Source organism: Musca domestica, unplaced genomic scaffold (genome assembly GCF_030504385.1).
Source record: "Musca domestica strain aabys unplaced genomic scaffold, Musca_domestica.polishedcontigs.V.1.1 9, whole genome shotgun sequence".
NCBI lineage: Eukaryota > Metazoa > Arthropoda > Insecta > Diptera > Muscidae > Musca > Musca domestica.
Window position 1 is genome coordinate 7,182,029 of NW_026712435.1, and position 14,785 is coordinate 7,196,813.

At 38.0% G+C, this 14,785-nt stretch overlaps 1 protein-coding gene across 1 annotated transcript in view; it reads left to right on the top strand.

Annotated features, from left to right (window-relative positions):
- The window catches only part of LOC101891345 (protein encore), a 70,043-nt gene extending 65,551 nt beyond the window's left edge, over positions 1 to 4,492 (top strand). Inside the window, exons 17-18 of the mRNA XM_005181332.4 lie at positions 2,579 to 2,684; positions 2,747 to 4,492. Coding sequence (XP_005181389.1) covers positions 2,579 to 2,684; positions 2,747 to 2,808 — 168 coding nt within the window. The 3' untranslated portion in view covers positions 2,809 to 4,492. The remainder of the gene's footprint in view (positions 1 to 2,578; positions 2,685 to 2,746) is intronic.
- The last annotated feature ends 10,293 nt before the right edge of the window (positions 4,493 to 14,785 follow it).

A 14,785-nucleotide genomic window follows, 5' to 3' on the forward strand; every position in this document is an offset into this window, starting at 1 on the left:
TATACGGAGGCATAAAAATATAGTATGGGACTCCACAGAGTCAAAATGTTGACACCAGATGCATTCCGACGGCAACCCGTTCTACGCTCCGTAACGAATCGATTTAACATCAAATATTGAAGATTTTTCTTCCGACACAAATGTGGAGACTATATGTTGCCATAAACATTAAATATTTTTCTGAGCTTGAAATAATCCTTATATCGTCTGCGCAAGCCATCTTTATTCGTACAGGCAGAATCTATATACTGAAGTCACTATACGCATCATTTAAAGCACTGGCATACAAACCTTGTAGACCTTTAAGCAGCAATAGGTCGGTCTGAGTTAAGTGTGATGGTGGTAAGTGTCCTACGCAAAGAACATATCCCGCCACTTTGACCCCAGTGGACCACCTTACGCTCAAGGAATTTTGTCGATGCTGTAACTGCTTGGGTGCTATCTGCAGGAGCTCTTTTTATACAATCTTATAGTCAGGTTTTCTGTGTAAGGGAATTTAAGCATACAGAGAAAATGAGGTACCTTACCCTCGATCGCAACGGAATAACTTCCGCCAAGGGAAACGCCATTTAAGATCAGAATTGTACATCCGCCAAAATTCGTATTGTGATCGAATTTATAGGCAGAATTTGACTGACCAACTTTAGAATAGTAATTGAAAATTAAAAGCCAATGTGAAGTCTTAGGTGTAATTATATGAGAGTACTTTTATTTTAAAATATTTTTTATCCTTTCGATGTGAATCTCATAGGATGTGCGGGACCAAGTTCAATTCAATATATACATTCTTGAAATAGTAGTGTATTTGCAGTATTAGTTTTAAACAAAGCCCAAACAAAGCTAGATTCTTAAATTTTCGTATAAAGGGTCCCAAGTGTCACCTAAATATGTAACTGAGTTGAAAGACGTACCATAATTTTATCCAAAATTCTTACAGAATAAAATAATAAGATTGACGGAATCAATGAGTGAATGTGAAATGTAGTTTAAGTTATTGTCACTGTTCAGGCGCCGAAATAGCGCTCCGATGAAAAGTGGGAGAAATGAATAGAAATAAAACTCAAACGTTTTAGTTCCTTAGGCAAATAAAATAATGTTTTCTTGATTGCTATTAAATATCAAAACGTTACGAGATTTAATAGTGCAACAAACTGCATCATAATTCCATTCCAAAAAAATGTAGAGAATTCATACTTAAACTGTTACACATCCAACGAAATCGGGTGTGAAAGAGAGTCTCATACTGATCTTCTAAAAGTTCCATCGACTTCAATTTATCCGTTAAGCATTGTTGGGTTCCTGGCCATCGAAACATATTTGGCAATGAAACGGCGAATGAATTGGCAGAAAACATGGATGTGGATCACTGGAAGAAGCCAACTCTTTGTCAATTCTTCCGATTGATAGAAAAACTCTACTCAGGGAAGATTCAACTAAACTGGTTAAATTAATATTTCGAACAACATTTTGTGCAAAACTTTTCTGGAAGAGAACAAAGTCGCTAATCTCCATGGCGAAACCTGAACTAAAAATTGCGGTGGGAGTCAAGTAGGCGGCGACGACACCGACACATGGCATCATTAGTAAACCAAGACGTGGCATCATTAGGAAGTAGGACATTAACGATGTCCGAAATCGGCATTGAGTGTTAAAAAATCTAGCGGATTTATATGGTGTTAGATTCAGGGATCACTAATTGAGTACTTGTTAATTCCAAACTCTTGTAAGCACAAATTGTTTTTGCTACCATCTGCGGATAACAGCCCACTCGTTATTATATAATTACAAACCTTAACTCTATATCCTGATATCTAAATATCAGGTTTAAAATAAAGAACTTATTGAAATTAGCCTTAACCGTACAGTGCAACTGCTATTAAATATTGACAGACAAAGCTAAAATAGCTGATCTATTTAGTTCAGCACATAGCTATTTAGCTCGTTTTTGATAAGCTAACCAACAATAAAGCTAAAAATGCAGCACAAAAAATAAGAAATAGCTTTGATTTCGGCTGATGCTATTTTCGTCTTTGTCGAAAGAATATTTTTGTGGTTTTGTGTTGCCAACGTACAAATTAATATAATACGTACATATGTTTTCGCGCTCGTCAGCTAATCTAAGTTTATTTTAAAACTGTAACTTACCAATATTTTTTTCTAAATTTATTGAATAATATCTCATAAAAATAAAATAAATTGAAATTGATAGGCTTCAATAACATTTGCACATTGTCTATATATGAAACTATCAAATGTATAAAAACGCGATTTTTATTGCATTTCTTACAATAAGGAATTTTTTAAGTAACACAGAACTCAAAAATAAATTTTGTTTCTGTTGGCTAAGCAGTAGCTGCCTTGCTGCTATTTTGGTGCTGCGCTATTTTGATGTTAGCGCTGATTTTTGTAATCCTTCTTCTGGGTACTTTGAGTTGTTAGATCTCGTTCTTTAATGATTTATAAGAATGTTCGTATATTTCACTACGCCCTCCTCCTTGTTTCTTGTACATCTATATCCTTGTTACCGCTCCATTTATGCTTTAACGTTTCATCAATATTTGTACTTTTTCAATTCCAGCCTTCCGTAGCTTTACCAAATAGTCGTCGCTCGCCGTCGACAGATTTAAGACCTCCCATTGCGCAAGTGACGGGTATGTACCCAGCAATGAATATGATGATACCAGGTATAGTATAATTTGTGTTAAACACCAAAATAAACTCAAAAAATTTGTTCATTATTTTGCAGCCCAACCTCGACATCCTGGTCGTCATCCCAACCCCAACTATAAGGGAACACGACCTCGTTGATATCCCCGGTTGTATTGATGGCATGGTCACAACAATAACGTAAACACAATGATGCTATACCAAAAACCTTAAATTAGAATAAGTTATAACGACAACAAAACAAAAAAGTAACTAATCTAATAAAAATCATTAGGCTTAGTTGTAAAATAGATATAAACTGACGGAACATTAAAAATGAAGGAAGTCACAAACGGAAACAGAAGATGTTGTGTGCCACTACTGTGTGTCGTCGTAGTAGCAGGATCGGAAACAATATATTTTATATTTTCGGACTGGCCTAGATTTGGACTACAATAGAAAACTGAAAATCATAACAAAACCGAAATTTATTATAAAATCATACAAAAACATTGGCTTTAATAGGTAAAGAGTAGCATCCAGAAAAATATACTGCAATCATTTAATCCAACTGTCATCTATACGTTCCCACACGCATAGCTACAAATATCTGTGCTGCATACAAAAACAAAAAAAAAAAAAAAACAGAAATTTTCGCAAGTCTGTCATTTATAATTATACACGAAACGACCATCTAGACAGAATTCATTAGAGATCAAAGTGACTCGAGTTTTCTTGAGCTAATACCGTCATAGTGCAGCAACAACTTCCATTCGTGTAATAAGGGAAACGTGTCTGTGCAACAATTTCTGTGCCATCAACATAAATAGAACATAACGATAGCAAACAAAAAATACTTAATTTTTAAGAACAGATTCTGAAAAAACAACACGTTTACACATTTACTCCCAATGATACGCCTTCACAGACACACGAACTCACACAAACGAACACACACATACACACCAAAACAACATACATACAGATACACTAGAAATATACCAGTGACATAATTAAGTCATTTTAATTGAGTATATAAGAATAAACTTAATTATAATAACTATAAATATACTATATAAAAATAACTATTTATGATACACAAGATAAATGCTATATACGAATACATGTATATAATATGTATGTATGTATTTCCGTCTTAACATATACATAGATACATATTAAAAATGTATTGAAAACTCCATGGAAATATATGCTGTGACATGTATTAATTGATTTATATACCCTTGAAAAGATAAAACTTTACATAGGTATAACTCATTAACACATGTGACACTATATATGCACATATATATAAAGATAAATATATATATATATTGAAGAAATGAAAATCATACAAATAATTTTATAGTATTTAAAATGAAATTTATTATATATACATATAATATATATATATTAAATAAATAATATTATTTATAGTTACCTAAGGTAGCATAATGAAATTATTCAAATATATATACATAAATATATATTTAAAAAATATATAACATATAAAAATAAAAACAAATAAAAGACTCCATTGCGAATTATTCCATGGACTTGCAGTTAAATGGCGACGCAACTTGATTGCGTTCAGCTCGTGCCCTTTCTAAGTGAGTAGAACGAACGTGATTTTTACCATGTGTCATTGTCGCATATGTCACATTCAATACATTTTCCAAACTTCATCTTTCATTGCCATGGTTGTGCTGCGAGCATTAAATGTAGTAACTGACGTGTAAATAAAATATACATTGTACTGTTAGCCCTAGCATTTACTACTATTATTATTTACCGAAAATATGTATTCTTTAACACGTTTCATTTGTTCACCCTGTACACACATTTGTTATTGTTTAATTATGATTTTCATAAATTTTTGTTTATAAAAATTTCATTGAAAGTTGATTTCATTGTATCATATGCAAGAATTGTTATATTTTCGAAACCAAAACATTAATAAATTCCTGCAAAATTGAAGTAATTTTTAAATATGCATTGCATTGGTCATTTGTCGTAAGGTTACACACAAGCCCATAATGAATAGGGTATAATGGAAAACAACAAGAAAAATAGGAGGAAATAAAGCAAATCTCCCTTTGAAGTAGCACCGCAAACACCTGATCTGGTCCCTTGCCTTAATTGGTGAAAAAGTCCTGATTATGTTATGAACCATCAAGTTTGTTATGTGAGTCTATTCGTATGTCACAATTTCTTCTTTCGATGATTTGTTATATGTCGGAACACTGGATGAGAAACTTTAGGCCTAGTCATACCTGCTTGTCGAATAGCCGAAATAAGACCAAATTGCCCGTCCGTCGTTCAAAGTCGTCTGATCTGTCTGACTGTAGATGAAGTTTAAATCGCTCTCGAACTCTGGGAAAAATAATGATAGAACGTCAATCACTTTTAATGACGTAACAGTGACTGATCTGAAGAAATGCGCCAGATATTTTAACCGCCTATTTGTCGTCACTCCGGGCGTTGTATTAGATAGGGCGTTGTATTAGATCTTTTCGCGCCAAGGAGGTACCAAACATAGATGACATATTTTCCGATGAATCATACATACGTCGAAACAGTCGTAAGCCTAGACAAATAATAAGAGTTTTTGACAGAATCGTGGTGATTGAATACAAAGGCATATAATAAGATGGGACATTTCATTGTTGCATTGATTCAATAGATGGCGTTGGTTGTGGAGAAATATATTATGACACCGTATCGTAACATTGCATTATGTTATAATGTAACATAGCAGACACTTTAGTAGGATTTTAGCAGATTTTTATATTAACGACATTTTTTCACGACATCTGAATAACATAATTCTGTAAATTTTCTAATGCATTTTTGCCATGTCGTCTACCATCTATTGCCTGATCGAGACAGTAAAAGGCAATATGCATTTTGTTTACAGTTTTATGTTTTGGGAATAAAACGCCAGCCTCAGGTCTTAAGATCTCTGATACTTTTTCAACGTTTTATATACGTATATGATGTTTACAACTTTTCGACAGTCGAAAACTTAAGAAACTGTCGAACAGACCATCTCCGGTACAAACATAGTTTACGATGGGCGATATTGCAAGTGTCATCAGGAGAGCTAAGTAATCCAAAGCGTCCAAAGCCAACCATCAACGCACACTACATCCACAACATAGTACCACGACATATGGCGTGCTATATCCATACATATTAGTTAAGGACTAAGCCAGATCAAACTGTGTCCTAGAACAATGTTAGTAGCCCTTATAAATGGCATTTTATACAGTCAACCACCCACACTGTTTGAGGATGAATAGAGAACTACACTCCGGTGAAGTTTGAAACTTCGGAATATTCAAACTAGTACCAGGACAAGAAGTCCAAACATGGAGTTCTCCAAAGTACGGTCGTATCTCGCTCTCAAGACGACGGATGATGGGACTATCAAGGAGTGGGGTCAATGAACATGTACAACCTTCTACGACATATCCATTTCGATGCATTTTTCCACGGAATTTTTGTAATTTTGGTATTGCAAGTTCCAATGTATAATTCTCAAATACATAATCTCGCCACAGGTAGATAATGTTTAAAAATTGTCATTTTCCAAATTTGTTAATTTCCACCATTCTATGGAGAGGGGTTGGTATATTAAGCTTGCCTTTCCTTTCGTTTTAAGATCACGCAAAGTATATATATTCTTTATCAGCATAAGATTCTATGCCAATTTAGCTATGACCGACCGTCTGTCTGTCCGCCTCTGGATATCACCCTGGCTGGACAAAATTTCACCCAAATATATTTTAAAATGGGTCACATGGGTTCATGAGTTCTACCTCCGATGGCACAACATTGTGTATACAGGTCCACATTTTACTGTAGCCCCCATATGACCTTTGAATATTGTGTATTTTGATGGTTTAAGCCACATTTTGTAACGGATTTGTTTTAGGTTAGGTTAAAGGACGCGCAGTTATCATGTGGCAACTGTTCCACTTGGAGACCTATAGGTCCATTGTGTTCATCCTAGAAGAATAGAATGAACCGTCGCTATAAACAGCTATGCCGCGGAAAGTTGGGTTGTTATGGGCCCAGGCGTCTCTGTTAGGTATGTGTATGTCAGGTGGGTCGAAGCTCAACCGTGGTGAAATATAGAGTTGGCTACCACTCCCACATTCCTTACACGTCTTAGAATCGCAGAATATCCAAATGCTCTGAGTCGAAGAGCACTCCTGAATGCCTGTTCCTCTACATGTATACTCAGCGGACTTAAGCCCAGTAGAGTGTCCAGTGCTGCTTGAGGCGTGCTCCTGAAGGCATCCGTTATTAGTAGGGATGCGGCTCTTTGAACTTTGTTAATGTGTTGTAAGTAGGTTGACTTCTTCAAGGAATGCCACCATACTAGAGATCCATAGGATAGAATGGGGCGAACGATTGACTCATACATCCATTTAATGATGTGTGGTTTGAGGCCCCAGCTTTTACCTATGGAGTTCCTCTCTTAGCTCGTTGCTCTTCCAACTTAATTGGCGGTCGAGGATAGTGCCAAGGTATTTGGCTTCTGGTGAGAGGTTTAAAGTGAATTCATCTATAATCTCCATATCGGTGGTATAAATGAAGGATATTTACGTTTCTTAGTGAAAAGGACGAGCTCTGTCTTGATGGGTTCACGCCTAGTCCATTGCGAAGCGCCCATCGTGATAGGGTGACTAGAGCTCCCTTCATTAGGTCAGAGATTGTTTACAGGAATTTTCCGGCAATTAATAGGGCGACACATCAGCGTATGCGACTACTTTTTTCCCTGTATCTATGAGTATGTTATTAATAACCAAAAGCCAGAGTAATGGTGATAGGACGCCCTCTTGCGGCTTGCCCCTAGTGACCGATTTCCTGACGGATGTTTCTCCAATGCTCGGGTTGATGATTCTGCTGCTAAGCATGGTATCAACCCAGTCTATGAGGAGTTGGGGTACCTTAAGGGTGCAAATACATTAAGAGCTTGAAGTCATGGCTAGGCATATTAATGACAAACTATAATGGAAAACGACGGCAGGATTTTAGTGCGGCTCTGTAATTCCTTTGTGAAATGTCACAAAATAGGCCGTGCCATGACTTCAAGCTTCTTATGTACTTAGCCCTTAAGTTTTGATAGTAAAGCATGAATGGATTCTTACGTGACGTTGTTAAGGGTTCCCTCAATATCGAGGAAGGCAGCCAAGGTGAACAAGGAGCCATTCATGTTTTTCTCTATATAAACTACGACATCATGTTGCGCTGTTTTAACAGATTTACCTTTCATGTAGGCATGCTGAGCAGTACTGATGGCAGTCTTGGGTAGTAAGGATCTGATCTCTATGTCTATCAGCCTTTCCAATGTTTTCAATAGGAAGGAGAGTAGTCCTTAGGAAGTGAGTAACTAGGTTCCCCGCTTTGGGGATATAAGTGGCTGTGACTTCTTTCCATGATTCCGGGATGTTAGATAGACACAGACAGGCTTTAAAAATCTCCCCCAGTATTGGGGATATTGACGCTGAGACCCGCTGGATCATAGCGTGAATAATGCCGTCTGGTCCTGGGGATTTAAAAGGCTTGAATATGTTTATACCCACTAAATTTTGAATAAGCTTACAATTCTGTCAGCCAAGTTTTGGTCTCTAGCCGTATAGTGACGATGCACTTGATCGGTTTGCCGATTGCTTACCGTGTCAATACAGCCGGGGAAGTGGGTGTTGGCTAGCAGATTGAGAGTCTAAAGTCCAGAGTCAGTCCATGTGCCGTTAGTCCGTTTTATACTTCCTATGGATTTAGGATCCTTCGAAAGGACTTTACGAAATCTGGAGGCATCGCTGACACCTTCTATCGACTCGGTGAAGCATACCCAAGATGTGCGCTTGGCCTTCTTGATCTCACTGTTGTACTTGTTAAAGGATGTCTTATAGGCCTCCTAGTCCATACGTAGTTTGGTCTTGTTGGCCCTATTGTACAATCGTCTACTGTCCCTCCTTAACTTGGCTAAATGTTTTGACCACCAAACTGGTTGACATTTTCTGCCTGGGTAGGTTAGGGGACAGACTTTTTCATAGCAATCAAACAAGGCACTCGTTATCGCATTTACGGAGTTGTCTATATCGAGGGTTGAGGTTAAGACCATGGTACAAAGAAGAGAAGGTAGGCCAACTTTGAAAAAATTTCAAGTATAGAGGTCTACCTGTTTGGCTTGTAATGTCAGAATTAGTATCAAAACAATAAAAAAATCAAACAACTTGTTGCATTTATTTTGAATAAATAATTGAAAACCGCGATAACTGAATGAAAGGTCAAAACCTTCTTTTCAAAATCATGTACTATATATCTCTAAAGGATTATTTCGCTACAAAAACTCTAGATTTTGTCGATGCATACGTTGGAAATAAACATTTTGAAAACATCCGAATTTGAAAATTTTCTGAACAATTTTTTTGTTATTGAAAAGAAAACACATACATAAACAAATAAAGATGACATATTAAGCCAAGAAAATAAAAAAAATTAAAATCATATGGTATCATAGCCCTACCCATGGTACAATGATATCAAGGTAGGGCTATGATACCATATGATTTCAATTTTTTTATTTTCTTGGCTTAATATGTCATCTTTATTTGTACATGTATGTGTTTTCTTTTCAATAACAAAACAAATTGTTCAGAAAACATTCAAATTCGGATGTTTTCAAAATGTTTATTTCATCGTATGCATCGACAAAATCTAGAGTTTTTGTAGCGAAATAATCTTTTAGAGATATATAGAACCTGGTTTTAAAAAGAAGTGTTGACCTTTCATTCAGTTTTCGCGGTTTTTAATTATTTATTCAAAATACATGCAACAAGTTGTTTGATTTTTTTTATTGTTTTGATAGTAATTCTGACATTACAAGCCAAACAGGTAGACCTCTATACTTGCAATTTTTTCAAAGTTGACCTACCTTCTCTTCATTGTACCATGGCCCTACCTTGATATCATTGTACCATGGTTAAGACCATGTTGTCGATACAGTGAAGCCTATGTATAGCCAGCTCCATAAATTTGTCCCAATTTGCCTTCCTTGGGTTTCTATGAGGTTTTTGATGAATTCCCTCTACAAAGATTTTGAAAACTATCTTCCGGTGGTCTGAAAACGAGCACTCAGTAGAAACTTTCCAGTCTTGTATAAGAGATTCATCCTTGTTAGTAAGGGTGAGGTCACTGACCTCTGCCCCGTCTTTGATTTGAAATGTTGCATCATTGCCCCTATTACATATTTTGAGATTATATTTCAAGATAAAATCAAAATGGACTCGCCTCTGACATTGGTATCGTTGCTGTCCCATTGGAAGTGGTGTGCGTTGGCATCACAACCCATAATTAGATGCCCTTTGCCAGCCAGATCTTTAAGCAGCTCCTCTACTTCGTGGCCAGATGGGTCAGGTCGCTCATACGGTAGGTAGAGAGAGATGAAAATGGGAACCCTCCCGGATTTAGATTCCATTCTCACCACAGTAACGGCTCCTCCACTGTAGTTGCCAAGGAAGATAAGTTTTAAACTCTTTTTGACAACAATACACGTCCTTACCTTATCGCCATTGGAGACCGCTTAAGAGACGTACTGCGCACTCCCTAGTCCAGTTACCCTATTATTGTATATATAGGGTTCCTGAACCAGGGCTATGTCTACTACAGCTTTCGTGAGGGATAGGAGGAGTTCAGCAGCAGCTGCTTTGCAGTGATGCAGATTAATCTGCATGATGCTAAGTAGCTGCTGTTTTCTTCCTCCTAATGAAACGGCGTTAGTCGAAAACGGATCCAGCCGGTGCCGAAGTGCAATTTTCCCCCACCAGCTTGAAGGTACTCCTGGCCATCCGCATCCATAGATACTTTGATGACCAGGCCTCCTCCCTCAGTGCTTGAACTGATAAGACGCCAGTTGTCTGTTCTGAGGATGGGGTTTTGTTTGCCCAGTATGGTCAGGATGCGTGCCGGATCCACAGATGTTGGTGGCACCCAAGCTGTCAATACCTTACTACAGGGGATGTCCTTTAAGGATACAGCCGCCAGATCACAGCCTTGCCAGAGATCGCGAAATCCAAATACTGCGGTGACTAGGTAATCCTTAGATTCCTGGTTTTCACAGCACATGACTGAACCACGGGTGGGTCTACCCTACTGTTGATAGCAGATGGTTCTTTTCGGTGGTTCTTTTCGAACTTTGCAATTACCTTGAGGTCCATCTTAATCAGAATCCTCTCACTCTCCGTTATCTGCGCGGGGTCCTGGCCGATAAATTTCTTGCAGTAATTTACCGACCTTTTATAGCTCCGCCTTGCTTTCGCCTCCTTCGGGTCGGCGCCTTCGTGAGAGGTAGGGTTGCTGGTAGAATTCCTGCCAGCACCTACGTTGATGGCGTCTTGCCGATCGAGGCTTGTAACATCGGAGGTGATCGACGATGATCCCTCTGCACAAGTATCGTTGGGAGTGTTCTAAGCCAGAAGGAACACTTTCCTGACTGAGCCTCAGCGTTTTTGTCTTTTCCAGGAGAGCGGACAATTGTTCACTGTGTTTGTGGATACTGTCTTGTATTACGTCACTGTAATTCAGTATCGAGTCGTCCCCTCCCGAGTTAAAAATCGAGTCCTGTAGCCGGTCTTTGGTCGTTGCTTCTTCCGGAGCAATAGTGTCATTGGTGTTTGTTGGGGGGTTTGGTTTTCTGTTTGTTTATATTTTTGTTCTCCATGTGAGTGTCGGACTTGGAGGAGACGAGGTCCGCTATGGCATAGCCTCCCTACCATAGTAAGGACTTGGCAACTAAGCCTGTTACTCACTGAGGCGCCCAGGTATCAGTGAGGCAACCGTACGAATAAAGTCGGTACCCTGACTGCGAACCGAGGAACACTGATGGGCACGGTTTACGTAACACAACAGCGTTAGAGGGTCTTAATCTTCGGTAGACCAACACCGATCACTGGATAATTTGAGGCGCCAGTTGTTCGTCTCGTCGAACCAGGGATCATGGGCACTCGGATATTTGTTCCGAGACTCTCCCCCCGGTACCGCTGAGTTGTCCGCGACTGCTTATTTATTCGCAGCTATTGGGCGTTCCACTATCCGCAACCTGTGGACGCGTAGCATCCAGCTATGCTTCCGATAACGGCCGGACGGATTTGTTTTGGTAATTGTAGTTCGTAATAGGTTCTCCCTCCAGTGGCAAAACATTTTCGAGCTTTCCTATAGAGCCCATATAACAGTATTTTGACGATTTAGGCCACAAAAAGCACGGGATTTATTTGGTATTTCTGACTCGCAAAAAATAAAAATCCTTGTGGTAGAAAATTGTCTACACATTGCGTCAAGGGTATGTTACTTGTTAATTTTTATAATGTTATACAGCGTTACAGGTCCACGTTTCCATATTGATGCATATATATTTATACCCAATTTTCGAGATTTCACTCATTTTGGCTGCATTTTCCGACAGAATTTTTGAAATTTGGTATTGTAAGTTCCTAATATATAACTCTCAAATAATGTATATCGACACTGGTAGAAAATGTTTTCAACCGGTGGATGGTATTTTACTTTACAGTTTTTTTGCTTGTTACATCTCAAACAAGTATTTGAAAATTGTACTATTTTCCAATGTCTTTTAATATTTCTAGTGTTATACAGTCGTATATTGTCGATTTTAAAGACACATTGGCAGACACAGATGTTATAAAATTTGTCGATTACGACATATATTTGTAGAAGAACAGCGGTTGGTTGTATGTTGGGAGACATTTCCAGTCGAGAGGTGAAATAAAAACAAGTAAAAGAGCGGCAAAGTTCGGCGGAGCCAACTTTTGTTTAATTTTACATTTAATACTCTCCACCATTTGGAAGAAACTTAAAATTTTTCAAAAAACAAAAAGAAAATCCGTCGAAAAATACCTTTCAAAACGAAAACGTGGTCCGACTTAGCCTTCCTGCTGGCGAAATACACATGTGTGCAAAATTTCAGCCTTCTATCTCAATTCGTTGCAAAAATTCCATATTTTTGTCAAAAGAAGTCTCTTTGCTCGACCTTATATGGACATTGGACAATTCGTCTCATATCAGTTCATAAAGAATTAAGACATATTTTTAAAGCTTCGCTGTTCAGAATGAGCTTGCTTCCTATTATCCAGAGCGACGTCGGATAAGGATTGATTGTCGATCGGTTATGGTAGCAGTAACATATATTCAACGGGGGTGTAGCTAAAAAGGTAGAGCGTTGTATGCGGCCCCACCAAGGACGGCGTTCATACTGCAGTGGTTGATAACAATGGTGACTGCATCAGAATTAATGCTTTTTAGGGTGTCTGAAAGGCTTCTTGATCTAGATACCCTCTTTCATACCTCTGAATCTTCCTCTATAGATCATGTATGTCCATCCAGACACCATATCATGTTATCTCACGGTAACACCCAAATATGTATTGCAACGAACACTTGTAATTATTCTGACGCAAGGGTCGAACATCATGTAAATAGTCCACTGGTGTCATGCTGTCCTGTGAGCGGCATTTTGGCAGATCTGAATTCTTCTCCACTGCGTTGCACCAGCATGCGCACCAAGAGCTGCAAGTTATCGCCTTAAAGACATTCTTCCTACTTTTTAATTTATCGCATATAGTATATAGCTCAACATACTGTTGAATGCCAGGAATCACATTTAGATGTTGTGGATAGTTTGTGGTCGGAATTATGTGTTTCTGGATGTGCACTACTAGTTAAATATATGAAAGAGTATGGCCGTTTTTTGTGGCGGATATTTTCATATTCCTCGCTTGGCAGGCATCATCAAACTCTTTGAAATATATGTTCAACCAAAAACGTAAGCCATCAACGACAGGACCCAATGCCATGATCGTGCAATCATCCACATACGATACGAGACATTTGTAAGGCAAGGAATTCTAGAAGGCAGAGGTGAAATCGTTTCGGAGATTTCACCCTAACGTGGGGAACTCCCTGCCCACTCTACGGGGTTTGAACCTCTTTTTCCGGAATTCATCGTACGACTGATGTACACATATACAGGGTGAGATAAAAAAAAAAAACTGCAACAAAGTCAAACGTCATAATTTTTACCTTTTTTTTATACCCTCCACCATAGTATGGAGGGTATATTAAGTTTGTCATTCTGTTTGTAACACCTCGAAATATACATTTTAGACCCCACAATGTATATATATTCTTGATCAGCATAAAATTCTATGTCGATTTAGCGATGTCCGTCCGTCTATCCGTCTGTGGAAATCATCCGATCGAATTGAAGTAGATTGATAAAATTTTACTCAAATGTATATTATGTCTGCAGGACTATTGGTATTGAAAATGTAGGTCCACGTTCCAGTATAGCGCCCACACAACGGTTCCTCCCGATATTCGGTATTTTGATGATTTTTGCGACGATATTCATCGAAATTTTTTCAAATTTGGTATTTGAAGTACGAAATGAATACTACAGCCTATGACAGAAAATTTTCTGTGCAGGTCCACGTCTTCGTATAGCCCCCACATAACGGTACCCCCTGATATTCGATATTTTGATGATTTTAGCTATATTATTCACCAGAATTGTTTAAAATTTGGTATTTGAAGTTTGTATTGGATACTACAGCCTCAGACAGAAAATTCTCGTGCAGGTTCACGTCTTTGTATAGGTCCCATATAATTGTGCCTTTGTTGATTTTAGCGACATTATTCACCTGAATTCTTTCAAATAGGGTATTCGATGTTCAGAGTGTTATCTGTGTTATTATCTGTGCAGGTCCATGTCGTCATATAAAACCTAATTTAACAGCTACATGTGATTTTTTTTTAAGATTTTAACAGAATTTTTAACGGATTTTATTGTTTTTGAGAATTACCAAATTCGTTCCAAATGGTGGAGGGTATTCAAAGTTCGGTCCGACCGGACTTACAGCTTTTTTACTTGTTTTTAATTTTATTGAATGAAACAAAAAATGTCAGAAATAGCATCAAACTTTAGAATGAGTTTAGATTTGTTCGAATTGGTCACCTTTGACCCGAATTATGCTGCCTAAATGTTGCTCTGCGGCATTTTGGCCCATTTCCGGCGAAGCGCTTGCCTGACGTGGTCGACACTTTGGTATTT